General features: G+C 60.6%; 1 protein-coding gene across 10 annotated transcripts in view; it reads right to left on the bottom strand.

The window, feature by feature from the left end:
• Positions 1-13,650, bottom strand: part of NFIX (nuclear factor I X) — a 91,973-nt gene that overhangs the window by 7,378 nt on the left and 70,945 nt on the right. For 6 of the 10 annotated variants that reach the window (XM_081093381.1, XM_081093382.1, XM_081093383.1 and 3 more), the window contains exons 3-8: positions 13,254-13,316; positions 12,871-12,945; positions 12,462-12,582; positions 11,259-11,395; positions 8,533-8,655; positions 6,374-6,549 (exon numbers count right to left, since the gene is read on the bottom strand). In XM_081093381.1, the coding sequence (XP_080949507.1) occupies positions 6,374-6,549; positions 8,533-8,655; positions 11,259-11,395; positions 12,462-12,582; positions 12,871-12,945; positions 13,254-13,316 (695 nt within the window). Of the gene's footprint in view, positions 1-758; positions 907-6,373; positions 6,550-8,532; positions 8,656-11,258; positions 11,396-12,461; positions 12,583-12,870; positions 12,946-13,253; positions 13,317-13,650 lie in introns of all 10 variants that reach the window. The other 4 variants (XM_081093376.1, XM_081093378.1, XM_081093385.1 and 1 more) reach the window with 2 other exon arrangements.

Below are 13,650 nucleotides of genomic sequence, written 5' to 3'. Positions count from 1 at the left end.
GGTCTCCCTCGGGCCTCCCAACTCAGATTTTTCTCTTCCCTTGGACAAAAGTTGTCATTGGTTTAAAAAAGAGAGAGAGAGAAAGAGAAAGAGATGAAGTAAGCCAATGTCCAGAGCCCTCCCTTGTCCTCGGAATATCCAACCTGGGGAGAAACTGAGGGAGGGGAGGGGGGGGAGGGAGGGAAAAAAGAGGAACAACAATAAACCAAATGTGAGACTGAAGGGAGGGGTCAGGGCGGGCCTGCTGCGCCTTCTCGAGGCCTGAATGGAGGGGAGGGGGCGAGGCAAAAAGGGAATGGTGGTGGCGTCGCCTTGTGGTCACATTAAATTTTCTTGGTGTGGGGGGCACGACAAAACAACAAAAAAAATCAAAAAACAACAAAAAAAAAACGAAAAACAAAAAAATACAGCAATCAGGCATGAAGATGGCATGGCTGCGCCTCCCAGTCCCTTCCCACCCCGGCCAGCACCCCGGCCTGCGCCCCACTGTGCTCCCCCTCCCGCCCCCCAGGGGCCTGGGCCAGGGGCCAGGGCCGGGAGCAGCGGGCAGGGGGCCTAGTGGTGTGCTGGCTGGTGCGCCTGAGGCCGGGGTGGCCGTGGTGGGGGGCTCAGGTTTGCTCTCATCCGAGCGGGAGGCTCCGTGGCCGTCTCGGTTGGGGGAGACTGGATGATGGGCAGGGCGTGGGGGCTTGTCTGTTTGCAGTGGAGGCTGTCTGGACGGGCTGGGGCATGTGGTTTCCGTTTCATCGTCCACTTACAAGGTGATGGAGGAGTCAAGACGGCGCCGTCTGGGGCAGTGCTGGTGGATTTGGAATCAGGCATAGGAAGGGGCACAGGTCTGGCCACTGGAGGCGGCGGCGGTAGCAAAAATGACCCCGGGACTTTGCCCTGGCCGCTACCGTTGGGCTGCGAACAACATAAATAGAGTGACGCATGAAGGCACATCACACACAGACACACGCTCCCCTGCGCGGCCACGCCAGCTTGCTCCTGAGAGCGGGCGCTCCCGGCGGACGGTGCAGAACGGGGTCCTCTCCTCCGGGAACAGGGTGGGTGAGGGCGGGAGGCCTCGGTTGGGTCTCTCTGGTGTTTCTCTCTCTCTGTTTTTTTTGTTTTGTTTTTTTAATCTTTCGTGGTCCTCTTCTGAAGTTGTGGGAGGAGGAAGGGGGTGTCCGACGGGTGGTTTGTTATTTCTTAGGGAATGTGTTTTCGGTACCAAAAACGTGCCGCCTACCCACAGACCAGCTGCACCTAGACTCTCACTCCTGAAGACCTTCTCCTCTGACAGGAAAGATGCACCAGCTTTCCTCCTCCCTGTGTCCCCCCAACACACACACGAGCCCCCCCGCTGCGGGGGCAAACAGTTACCCTGGGTGGGTCTGGTTGACCCAGGGAGGACTGCCATCCTCCACCCCACATCATGGCCTGCGGGATGCTGGGCACTGGGGGGCTTGCCCTAGCTCCAGCAGCCCGAGGACGGTGGGGAGCTGGTCCTTTTGCTATGGAAGAGCCCGGGAGGAAATCCATTGCTGCCACTCATTCCTTAGCGGACATCCTTGTACAAGGCTCTCAGACACCAGGGTGCCAGGTCACTAGATCCGTCCCTTGTCTTTCGTTCCGTCCTGTACCTCAAACTCCTGTGCGTGGCCTTGCGTGCGTCAGCCTCGGAGCTCCCAAGGACCTAGGCGCCACAGGCGAGGCAGAGGTCCCTGGAGAGACCTCCCTGAGCTGGGGGCACGTACCTCCCCCTGCTCTGGGCAGTGTCCCCGAGGACCACCAGCAGCCGGAGTTCAGGGGAGCTGGGCCAGAACTCTTCATCCTAAACTGGCCTCTCTCTCACGGGGCAATGCTCTGCCCTCCCAGCCAGCCAGGTGTGAGAACTTGGGAAGTTTCCCTGCTCCTCCTTCAGCTGGTAGGCCACCCCTGCGGAGCCCACCCCATGGATGTCTGCCCATCTTTCTGTCATCACTGGTTGCGCCTGGACAACGACAATGAGACTTGCAAGGGGTCTCCCCTACGCCGGCTGTGCTCATCAGCTCAGTGCCCTGGGTGCCTAGCTCTGTGCCAGGCATTTTACTCATCTTGTGTTCCGTCCGCCAAGGAACCTGTCCGGCAGCAGTTCTCGCTTGGGGGCAGTTCTGCTCCCCAGGGGGCACCGGCCATGTCTGTAGACATCTTGGTTAGCACAACTTCCGGGGGCTGCTGCTAGCCGCTGGTGGGTGGAGGCAGGGAGTGCTGCTCAGCACCCTATAATGCCCAGGGTGCCCCCCAGGACGAGGGCTCATCGGTCCAAAGGTTCCCAGTGCTGCAGGTGGGAAACCCTGCTGCAAGGGAAGCTCCGCCCTCCCTCCCCCTTTCGCAGCTGGGGAAGCAAGGCTCTGTGCAGCGACGTGGTTGATGCAGTCGCTGGGCTGTGACTGGTGAGGCCTGAAGTTCACAGCCGTGTCTGTCTGACTCCATGGGTCCTATGGGTTTTCGCCAGCAGGTGCAACAACCCTCCTCCCAAATCCCAAGGTGCCCAGACTCTTCCTGTCTCCGGAAACCTTCCACGGCTCTGACTGCATCTGACATAAAGGAGGGTCTCCCCAGTTGGGATTCAAGGACCCCAGGTGGAGGCCCTCCCAGCACTGGTGCCCCTATAGCCTCTCCTCTCAGGTACATCCCATCGCAAACCGACTGGGGCTTCCAGACGCAGCCTCACAGTTGGGCTGCGCACCTGCTCACTGCAGGGCCCTCTGTCTGCAGTGCCTTTTCCTGCACTTCCCAGGCCTGCTCACAGAACACCGTCTCCCACGTGGGGACCAGCCAGTTTCCCTGAACCGCCATCCACCTCTCTCTGCCCTGTGGCTCCAGGATGCTCTTGACCTCCCCTGGGACCTTTAAAGCAGACTGCCTGCCACCCAGGCTCCCCAGCGAGTCACAGGCCACCTCTGTGTGGCTCGAGCCGGCAGCACTCAAGTCCCAGTGACTGAGTTGAATCAATAGTGCCCCCCCCCCCGCCCCCGCCCGCTGCACATTAAAACCACAGAGGCCCACGCTGACTCGTGCAGGCCACGCCCCTCTGAACTCTGGCCGTTCTGCCCACCATCCTTCACCTCTAGTGACCAGCGTAGGTCTGACATCGTCCCTCCAAGAGGTCCCTCCTGGACTTGGTTGTTCTTGCCCACTCAGAGGCCCTGACAGAAGCAAGCAGTGGCTGCTGGTCCTGGGCTGGAGACCCTCTGTGTCAAGTGTCCTTTCAGAAACGGTCCCTCCAGTTCCAGACACGGGCCAGAGGGCTCTCCAGCTCTGCAGGGTTGATGCTGAGGCACGAGCAGCAGCTGCCTTCCCTCCTTCCTACGGCCTATCTGGTTCCTATCTTGCTTTTCCACCAGGGCAGGAAACTCCACAGATCACAGCCTCTCTCCTCTTCTCCAGGCGCCATCCTGAGCCTGGGCCCCGGGGAAGCTGGGACACGGGGGCTTCCGCGGCAGCACTTGCTCCCGGGGCAGCCTCTACCTCCTTCTCCAAGCACCCGAAGGGCGTCCCCAGAGCCAGTCTATTCCCAGGAGGATCTAAAACACGAATCCCACCCAATAAAGCTAATCCCAGCTTGATATGGCTGAACATCAACACCTGCTGATTTACAACATTCGGTCTCTAGAAGCAACTTCCAACCAGGCTAGGATGTCTCTGCTCTGGTTGGGTTATAGGTGGACGTTGGTAAAATCTCAAGGTCTTGACTTGCAGCAGCATCTTACGACCTCACGAGTTAAGAGCTATAAGCGCAACCCGGCCGGCGTGGCTCAGTGATTGAGAGTGAACCTATACACCAGGAGGTCACGGTTCCATTCTCAGTGGAGGCACATGCCCGGGTGGCAGGCTCGATCCCCAGTGTGGGGCGTGCAGGAGGCAGCCAATTAATGATTCTCTCTCATCACTGATATTTCTCTCCCTCTCCCCATCTCCCTTCCTCTCTAAAATCAATATATATATACATTTTAAAAGAGCTAGAAGTGCATGCTAGTGACAGATGAAGAGGAGGGCTTGCCTGGCTGCCCCAGCATTGCTGGTGGAAGCTGAGCCAGAGCCAGGCCTCCTGCCCCTCACTGAGCCCTGGGGCCTCTCCCTTGCACGGGTGGTCTCTTCTCTCTGCCAGAAAAACAGCTAACAAGGCACCTTCTTTCTGTTCTTTGCATCTCCCCTGAGCGGTGGCTCCGTTTGGCCTTGGCCTTGACTGATGTGGTTCTTCTCAGTCGGCCTCACACTGGGGTCTGAGGCTAAGCCATAGGGGGCACTGGGCATGCCTTCTGCAGACCATCTGTAAAATCTTGGTACGCACACACACATTTTTCTGTAAAGATGACCTGCAACTTCAAGCTCTCACGGGAGTTAGGCATTTACTCCTCTGGGCTCTGGATCAGTGGTTCTCAAAGTGGTCCTCTGACCAGAAGCAGCAGCAGCTGAGAACTGGGAGAGAAACGCAGGTTCTCAGGCCCACCCAGACCGGCTGAATCGGGATCAGGTGAGACCCGGCCACCTGCGTGCCCGCCAGGCCTCTGGGTGACGGGTGACGCCCTGCGTGCTGGCTTCTCCTCTGGAGGTGGCCAAGGGGCAGGTGCCGCCTGTGTGGCCACCCCCTGCCGTGAAGTCAGCTGCAGAGCCTGGGCCCCTGGTGCTCCCCGCCCCCCCAGCATGGTGCCATCTCTGGCCTCCTCTCAGAGGCTGGGCCACCTGGAGCAGGCTCACTGCAGACGCCCCCCCTCCTCTCTTGGGCACCACAGGCCACAAGAAGAAACCCAGAGAGGCTGATGCCCAGCCGAGCTAGCCTCCCTGTCTAACCAGGGTGGCTGTTCACCCCCGTCTGTAGCTTTTTGTCCATTGTCTGTTTGGAGAAAGCACCTGCCTTGAGAAGAGAACCTTCTAGGCCAAATGAGACCTTAATCTTGAACAGTCAAGTCAAGGGAGAGGGTCAGGACTCAGCCGTCAGGATGCCGGGGGAGGGACCAGCTCTCCGGGCTAAACTGGTCGCCCAGGTTGGTCTCACTGAGTCCCAGCCCCGGCTGTCTCTGTAGGTGAGAAGGCAGGCAAGGCAGGTGGAGGGGACACTCCACACCCCAGAAGTCCCAAAGGGCCTGGTACAGGGGCTGGCAGTTCCCAAGGACTCTGCCGGCATCTCTGGAGAAAGTGCAGTAGCTGTTGGGGGTCACGTTCACTTTGCCCTGAGTGCCCTTGAAGTGAGCAGAGCTTGTCCAGAGAGGTGGGCAAGCCTCTGAGTGTGCTAAGGAGCTGCAGAGCCAGGAAGAGAAACCCTTAAAGGGCCCAGGGGGAAAGAAGCTGGAAAGCAGAAGGAGAGAGAGCAGGAGGGAGGGAAGACGGAGTGAGGAGCCCCCCCATCAATAATGCCCTCGCACTTAGCAGACGTCCACCCTGTGTGGGGCACCTGAAGGGCCGCCCCAGCTCTCCCTGGGTGTGGTCTGGCATGAGTCTGGCCCTTTGAATGGCCTCCCCCGCTAACCTCTCACAGGGGGCTCCCGGCTGGACCGGCTGGGGGACAGGAGCTGGGCCTTCTTGCCGTGCAGCATGCTGCTGGGGCGCCAGCACCTTTCCAAAGGTCGAGAGACCACTGTGCCCCAACCCAGCGCGGTCTCCCGGGGACGAGGTGAGGACCACTGTCCCCCTGCAGGGCTGTCTCTGGACCACCACTGTTTGGAATAATTCCTTTCCTGAGTGACCCCGAATTTCTGCTGGTCGGTGACCTGGGTCCTAGGGCTCACTGACGGAGAACAGCAGTGCCCCCCCAGCCCCCACAGAGCTCCACGGGAAGCCAGTGTCTCCCAGGCTGAGGAGCAGGGCTGCACTACAAACCTAGAAGGAACCTGGAAACCGCCTGTTCAAAGTCCTGCCCACCGGAGTCTCCAGGACAGCCGCCGTGGCCAAGGACGCTGCCCAGCACCCCACGATGCCCAGCACAGCCTCACACCCCAGAATGATGAGCAACCCCAAATGCCAACAGTGCCACCGTGGGGGGATTTTGATCTAGAAAATCCTTGCAGCCCCGAGGCTTAAGAGGGGTGTTAGGAGGTGAGGGGCCTGGTCTGGGTGGCACAGCTCACGGGTGCCCTCGTGGGGGAACAGAGACTGAAGAGAGGGCCGGGAGCCCGAGCAAGGTGGGGGCCCTGCTGCTGCCCCCGCCTTTCTGGACGGTGACAGAGAGGCCGGCACGATACACAAACCCCTACCGCAGACCAGAAAACCAAGGTGGCCGCGCCACTGGCTCCCTGCTGCTCCCGTCCCGGGTGGGCTCGGCTCTCGGGCCCTCTCCCTGTGATCCTGACACAGACGGACAGACGCAGAGATGAGTGTGGTGGGGCTCCGGGGCCTCTGGACTCACCTGTCCGGTGGCCTGGCCCGAGCCATCTGAGCACACAAACTGCACAAACTCCTTCAGCGAGTCCTGCCCGTGGTGGTGGTGGTAGCGGATGGTCGGGTGCGTGAAGTACGGGCTCGACTGCTGGATGATGGATGTGGAGGGGAAGTGCAACGCTGACGCTGTGGCCCGAGGGCTCCCTGCATGCACGTGGGCGGGAAGAAAAGGGCATCAGGGTGGAGAAGATGAGGGAGACGCCCTGAGGAAAAGGGAGAGTGGGCGGGAGCAGGGCCGGGACCAGGGTAAGGAGAGTGAGGGTCTGGCCTCTGGCGTGGACGTTGAGACAGCGCAAAAAAGCCCTCAGTAATCAAGGTAAGGAACATTTTGATGCGTATTTTTAAAAATCCAATTGGCAAACGGGGGCTTACACACCCATCAGCTGCTTGTCTTGACAAATAAAGTTTGATTGGGACCGGGCCAGCGTTAACGTGAGGCAAACGAGGCAGGGCCATGCAAGGATAGCATCAGATCCATCTTTTGTTTAAAATGTTTATATTTGCTCTTTGGTTTTTTTGCGATCGTTTTATTTTTTAAGAATATTGCATTAGCTCTAGCTGGTTTGGCTCAGTGGATAGAGATTTGGCCTGCGGACTGAAGGGTCCCGGGTTCGATTCCAATCGAGGCACATGCCGGGGTTGTGGGCTCAACCCCCAGTGTGGGGCATGCAGGAGGCAGCTGATCAATGATTCTCTCTCGTCACTGATGTTCCTATCTCTCTCTCCCTCCACCTTCCTCTCTGAAATCAATAAAAATATATTTTGAAAAAGAACGTTGCATTAAAACATCATTTATCCTGACGACTGAATTTTGGGTGCCCCCTTAGAGTTTGCACCCAAGGCGAGGTCCAGGGCTAGGATGGGAGCCTGGATGAGGGAGGAGAGGAGACAGACACGACCCCCGCACCTTGCAGGACGCAACGTGCACATACATCTGCGCGTGAGCAGGTGTGCACCTGGCCGCTGCTGCCTCGGCCACGTTCTTGTGTGCTCAGCCCATCACCCTTGCACACGCGTCCTCGCACACACAACTCCCTTCCCGGTCCAGGCCCCAGCTCTCCCCCAGCCAGTCCTCTCCCTCCCGTCTGTTTCCAATCAGCTTGCTCTTGCTCTTGGTTTCATTAGGGGGCTGAGGAAACTTGGCTTCTCTCTGGAGTTCATAAAAGCTGAGCGGAGCTGGGCTCCCTGCCCCCACGCTGAGGCCACCACGCCCTGCCCCAGCGCAGGCTGCCTCTGGGCTCCCAGCCAGGAGGCCCTGAGGAGGAAGCCGGGAGGGTAAACCTTGCCATTCTCTGTGTCCTATAGAAGGGCCCAGGAGATGGTGGGCGGACACAGGGTTGTGTCCAGAAAAAGTTCAAGCCTCTTTCTGCCAGATGGGTGCCGAGGTGGGGGTAGAAACAAGAGCGGGAAGAAGCAAACGAGGGGGTGGTGAGGACTCGGCTCCCACAACTTCCTGACTGATTCCATCCCCTGGGGAACATCGTGGTGTCCTCCCTGCCAAACACCTTCTCCCGAGACTGAAGCAAGAGAGCCCCCAAGTCAGCAGCCAGTTCCAGTCCTGGGAGAACAGCCCAGGTGCCACGGGTGATCCCTGGGTTCCCGAGTGCCCTTTCAATCTGCGCCCCGTGCCCACCTGGGTTGGTGAGGGGAGACCGGACCTTTGCCCAGGAGCCGGGAGAGCAGCTGAGAGGAGGGCAGAGGGAGAAGCTGAGCTTTCCCAGCCACAGCTGGCGAGAGGAGAGAACCCGGCAGGCCTGAGGGCAAGTCAGGCCTGTGCACGCATCCATGCACACACATCCCAGCACACGTTACGCAGCCATGTGCACGCATGCACTCAGTGCATGCACACACAGGCACCCGGCACACATGGAAGCATGCACACGCAAGTGCACACGGGGAGGGAGAAGCAAGTAGGAGAGCGCTTGGGAATGAGGTGAGGAGGCTGGGTCTCCAGTCAGTGCTGCCGTGGGAGGAGGGCCCGTCCCCTCGCCCACCCACTGTCAGACCACAGCCCCGTAGAGAGCCAGGGGCCCTCGCTCTGATGGACCTGGCCCCTTCACCTGGCCGGCTGCCCCTCCGTGCTCCGCCACCTCCCCGAGAGTCCCCCTCCGGGCCCTCATGTCTCACCTGGTCTGACTCCAGCAAGCACAGGCAGCGGGTGGTGAGTGAAAGCCATGCGCGGGGAGCTGCCCTGAGAGGAGAGGGCACTGCAGAAGTCCAGCTTTCCTGACTTCTTTAGAGAAGCCGGGCCTGGGGGGAGGAATCAGCAACACAGGGCAGGTTTAGCTGGGCCAGGGCGGGAGCGGGGGAAGGCAGGAAGCCAGCAGCTCACTCCTCTCCTCAGCCCCCTCCTGGCTGCCCCTTCCCCCACCGTGCTCCCTCCTGCCACCTTTGCCCCATCCGGCTGTTTCTCAGGCCCCGTGTGCAGCCCAGCCGGCACTGGGTGCCTCTGACAGGAGAGGAAAATGAGGCACTTGGGTGTGCTGGGCCGGGGGTCCATCTTGCCTCCTGACGAGCCGATAATGAGCTCAGGGGGCACAGATGAAAAGGTGGGATCCAGGAGCAGGGGATCAGGAAGGGCCCTGGGGTCAGAGCTGGCCAGGCAAGGATTGCCTCGGCCAAGGAACCCAGGGGTTGGACTGCCTTTGGATGGGGCATCTGTTTTGCTGCCAGTGCCAGAGATGGGGTGGCATTCAGCAGGAGACAGGGGCACAGAGGACACCCCTTTAGGACCCTCTGTGCCCAGTGAGCACCATATCCAAATGACACTATGACAAAGCACAGCCCGGGGCCAGGTCCTCTGTGGGGAGCTTGATTCTTCTCTGGGCTGGGCCTCAGAGGCTGTGCCCAGGCTGGGAGGGAGGGGTAAGGTGGAGCTGGAGCGGATCTCCAGAGCTGCCATCTTTGATGCACAAATCAAGTCAGTTTGGGTGGGGGGTAGGGGGCTGCAGAACAGAGAAATAAGAGCCACTTTAACCACAGAGGGAAGAGGCGGGGGAAGGGCGAACTCCCAGCCGCCAGAAGAGGTGTTATCTGGCAGCAGCTGTGTGCCACCTGATAGCTGGCACAGTGAGGGGGGGAGCGCCCCCACCAGCTGTGCACAGCTGTCCCCTAGGCCACACAGTGCCTCCCCAGCTGTTCCCTGTCCTGCAGCTGGGCTGCTTAATTGGCGATTTGTCTCAGCGCAGGGAAACAACACAGGAAGCGGGTGAGGAGGAAAAGAGGGGAAAGCGAGGAAGCTGGGGTGTGCCGCAGGACGATGTTGAGAGCCGTGTGTGGCAGGACTGCAGGAAGCAGAAATGGCGGGCTCTGCAGCAGACAGCCAACAAAGAAGAGAGCAGGGCCTGGGGAGGAGGGCTCCTGGGAACCAGGTGTAGGCCGAGGGGCCGGGGCCACCAGCCGTGGTGGATGTGCCCTTAAGGCACCTGACGGAGCGGCCACTTCACTGAGGCCGGCTGGGCTTTCCTCAGGGCCCTCAACTGCTGCTCTCGCCACCTCCCGGGGTTCCCCAGGGAAGCATCTGGACGCTGCTGGCCCACATCCCCCGCCTGCCTCCAGGGAACCCTGGGAAGAGCACCCCAAGTCATGTGGAGCCATGTCCGCAGAGGCGGGGCTCGATGGTGGCCCAGAGCCTGGTCCCTTAGCCCACGGCCCGGCCCGGAGGAGCCCTCCTCCCTCCTCCAGAGCGCTCAAGAGCAGAAGCGGATTCTGTGTCTGGGGCAGCGCCCTCCTGTCCTTTGGCCTTTCTTCTCCCTCACCCCAGCCCCTGCCCATCCACCTGGCCCTTCCCAGTAGGGCCACATCTGGAAAACACCAGGAAGAGCACCGCTGGAACCCAAAGCCCCCCCGCCCCCAGGCCTAGCAGAGCAGAGGTACCCTGTGCACATCCCACACACGCACGGGCAGTACTCCCTGGCCCCCACACACACACCTCAAGGACACACACAGCTGACCAGCAGAGTGCCAAGAAGTATCCTGCAGCCCGCTTCCTCATCTACACCTGCCACAGGCGCGCACACACTCGGGCTCTCCGGGTCTGCCCAGGCCTCCGAGCAAGACTGGAGTGACCGTGGGTGGGTTCACCAGGAAGCGGGTGGCTAGAGGGGGCTGGGAGGCCTGGGGACAGTTCTGCTCACTCTTCAGTAGCCTCTACTTCTTTCTGCAAAGCTGAGCCCTTTAGCCCAGCAGTTCTCAGCTCAGTCAGCTGGGGAAGAATCTGCCCTCCCCCAACCCTAGGGAACATTCAATGATGTTGGGAGACATTTTTGGCCATCACACCCGGGGTGTGTGTGTGTGTGTGTGGGGGTGCTACTGGCATCTAGTGGGGGGAGGCAGGGCTGCTGCTCAACACGCTTCAGTGCACAGGATGCCGCAGCTCAGAGAAGGACCCAGCCCCGGTGTCAGCAGTGCCCAGTTTGAGAAGCCGCTTTAACCCTTTGCACGCCATAGGCGTCTAGGGACGCAGGGATGGTTTCTGTTTCGGACGCGTGGCAGTTAACTGGTTATACCACCAAGACTCTAGAGCCGGGGCAACCTTTCTACAGAAATGCCAGGAGAAGGAGCCCGAGAAGGCTTTGAAGGGGAAGCCCCAGCCTCACTGCAGGGCACCGGAGGCCTCCGCCTCCCTCCTGCCACGCCCGTGGCTCTGCTGCCCACCGCGGCAGCCAAGCTCCTCGCCTCGGCTCCTTTCTTCGGCCGGCCGGCACTGCCTTCCTCTGGAAGATGGGGAGGCGAGAAGCCAGGCAGTGCCACTGACAGTGGGGGAACCGGTGGGAGAGTCGCCAGGTAAACGGAGGGAGGAGGCGAGGTTCAGGGCTGCCCTGGCTCGGGGCCAGGCCTCGCGGCGCCCATACCTGCATCCACATCGTTGGGCCACCCGCTGGACTGGCTGCTGCCAGCCGCTGGGGAGCGGCCTGTCCCGGGATAGAAGACATCGTCAACAGGGCTCTCCATCTCGCTGTCATCAATGGACTTGGGGCGCTTGGTGGTGCTGGGGAAGGAGGAGCGGGATCAGGCGGGCCCGGGTGGCCCAGGTACTGGTACTCGGGCCGAGGGAGCCTGCCCTGACGGCCCTCTGAGCTGGGAGCAGGTGCCCACTGACAGCAGCACTGCTGGGCACTCATTCGTGTCCACCCCCAGGACAGCCCTAGAGCCCCTTGGCCCCGCCTGCCTGCTCCTCCTCCTCGATCACCTTCTCCATTCGTCCCTGATACCATCATCCATCGAGTTGCTTAAGTCAAAGGGGTGGGCAACACCCTCAAATGCTTTCTTGGCCCCACAGCCCCCAGGGTCAAGGTGAGACGACTGAGGCACTCACCAGGGGGTGCCACAACCCCCACCATCAGGATAGAAACACGAAGATATTATAATGGTTTGATGCAATATTTAAACAGATCAAAATGAACACCCCAACCCTCACATGAACCAAAATGTCCAGTTGTTGGTTTGTTTTTTAAAGGGACAGGATCCCACCCTGCCCTGCACAACTGGCCCTGACCAGGGCCTACTGTGTCCACCCCCAAACATCTCTCAGCTACACCCGACCCTCTCATGCCACTGCCCCACCTCCAGGACTCGGGCCCTCCTCCAGCCTGGCTGCTGGAGGTGCTTTCTTGAGCACACAGCCCCGGCATCTTCTGCTGAAAACGCGTCCGTGCGTTTTTAGTCTAAACACCTTCCTCTGGCCTCCACAGCCCTCCAGGGAGTGGTCCCACCAGCCTGTCCCACTCGGCTGGGACGGAAGCTGCTCTCTCCAGCTGGAGCGTCCACCCCGTGCCCTTACTAGCACCCTGTAGGTCCATCCCCGAGAGAGAGACCTTCTTGGACCCGCACAGGGAGTGCCTTCCAGGCAGAGCCAGGCCTTGTGTAGGTCTGTGTTCCCAGGGCCGAGTGCCCACAACAGTACAAAGCAGGACGTTCAGGGGAGAGGGCCAGTGCCCTCCACAAGGGGTGATGTTCTGAAGCACCCAGGGCACTGTGGCACAGCTGCCCACCACATCCAAGATGGCCCGGAGGTGGGGGGAAGGGAGGGGGGAGGCCAGGGGTGCGGGGCTTACCTGGTGGAAGGAGGGGAGGTGATGGACCTCCGCCCCAGCGTCACCTGGTTTATGTTGTAGTAATTGGGACTCTCCAGGTCCGCCAGCGAGAAGTTGGGGCCTGATGCTGTGGCGACAGGAGCTGGGAAGAAGCGAGAGATGACGGATGAGCCTGCAGGTGCAGGAGGCCCGAGGCTGGGCTCGCTGGAGAAGAGCCCTTCGCTGTTGTTTTTTCCTCCAAAGTAGAGATTAGACATGGGCCTCTCTGGACACCTCTGCTCCCCTCAGCCTGGTGCCCAGGAGGCAGGCAATGTCCCAGGAAACCCTGTTTGCCCCTGGGCCCAGCAAGACCCCATCCATCCGCAGGGGGCCATCTCCTCACCCCATCCCTGATGGCTGGACCCTGGCCAGGAAGGAAGGACTCACTTACTCTGTGAAACTCTGACCAGCTCTGTTACGTTCCAGACCCCGGAAGTCACAAAGCAGTCCTGGAAGCTTAAGTGCCCTGAGGAGGGAAAAGAGCCGTGAGTGAGTGGAGGCCAGGCCAGGAGGGGCTGCCTGCATTTCCTCACAGCTCTCCCACCTCCCATTGCTCCCTCCCAAGCCCCAGGATGGCCCTCAGGGGCCCTTGGGTCTCCAGGGAAGAGGGGGTGCACTCTAGGTGAGCCCCCTTCCCTCCCCTCGAGCTGGCAGCCAAAATTCAGCTGAGGGACAGCTGAGTAAAGGGGAGGAACTGGTGGGAGGCACAGGAGGGCCTGGGGACAGGGCAGTCAGGGAGGCGTGGGCAGCAGGGCAGGTGGGCAGGGCACTGACCGTTGGGCAGTGGTTTGATGTCCGCATCTCCTTGCTGGTTTGAACTATCTGATTGTCCGGATTCTGCGGGAGACACAAAGGGGAAGATGGGTCAAGACCAAAGTGCCCCACACACGGCTCCCTCGCCAGCCCCGTTTCCAGGGACACCCTCCTGCAGTGCGGATGCCCGGGCACTGCAAGGGGTTTGGCAGCACCCCCGGCCTCCACCCACTAGATGCCAGTAGCACCCCAGTTGTGACAACCAAAAGTGTCCCCAGACACTGCCCCATGTGCCCTGGGAACAAAGTCGCCAGTGGGTGAGCAGCATCGGCTGACGGTCAGGGCCGGGAGAGCTCCTCGGAGGGAAGCCAGCGACCATTCTGCACAGCTGGAATGGACCCAAGGGCTCCCCGTCCTC

The sequence above is a fragment of the Myotis nattereri genome, assembly GCF_964212035.1.
Source record: "Myotis nattereri genome assembly, chromosome: 5".
Classification (NCBI taxonomy): Eukaryota; Metazoa; Chordata; class Mammalia; order Chiroptera; family Vespertilionidae; genus Myotis; species Myotis nattereri.
This window is presented reverse-complemented; position numbering and strand designations above follow the sequence as displayed.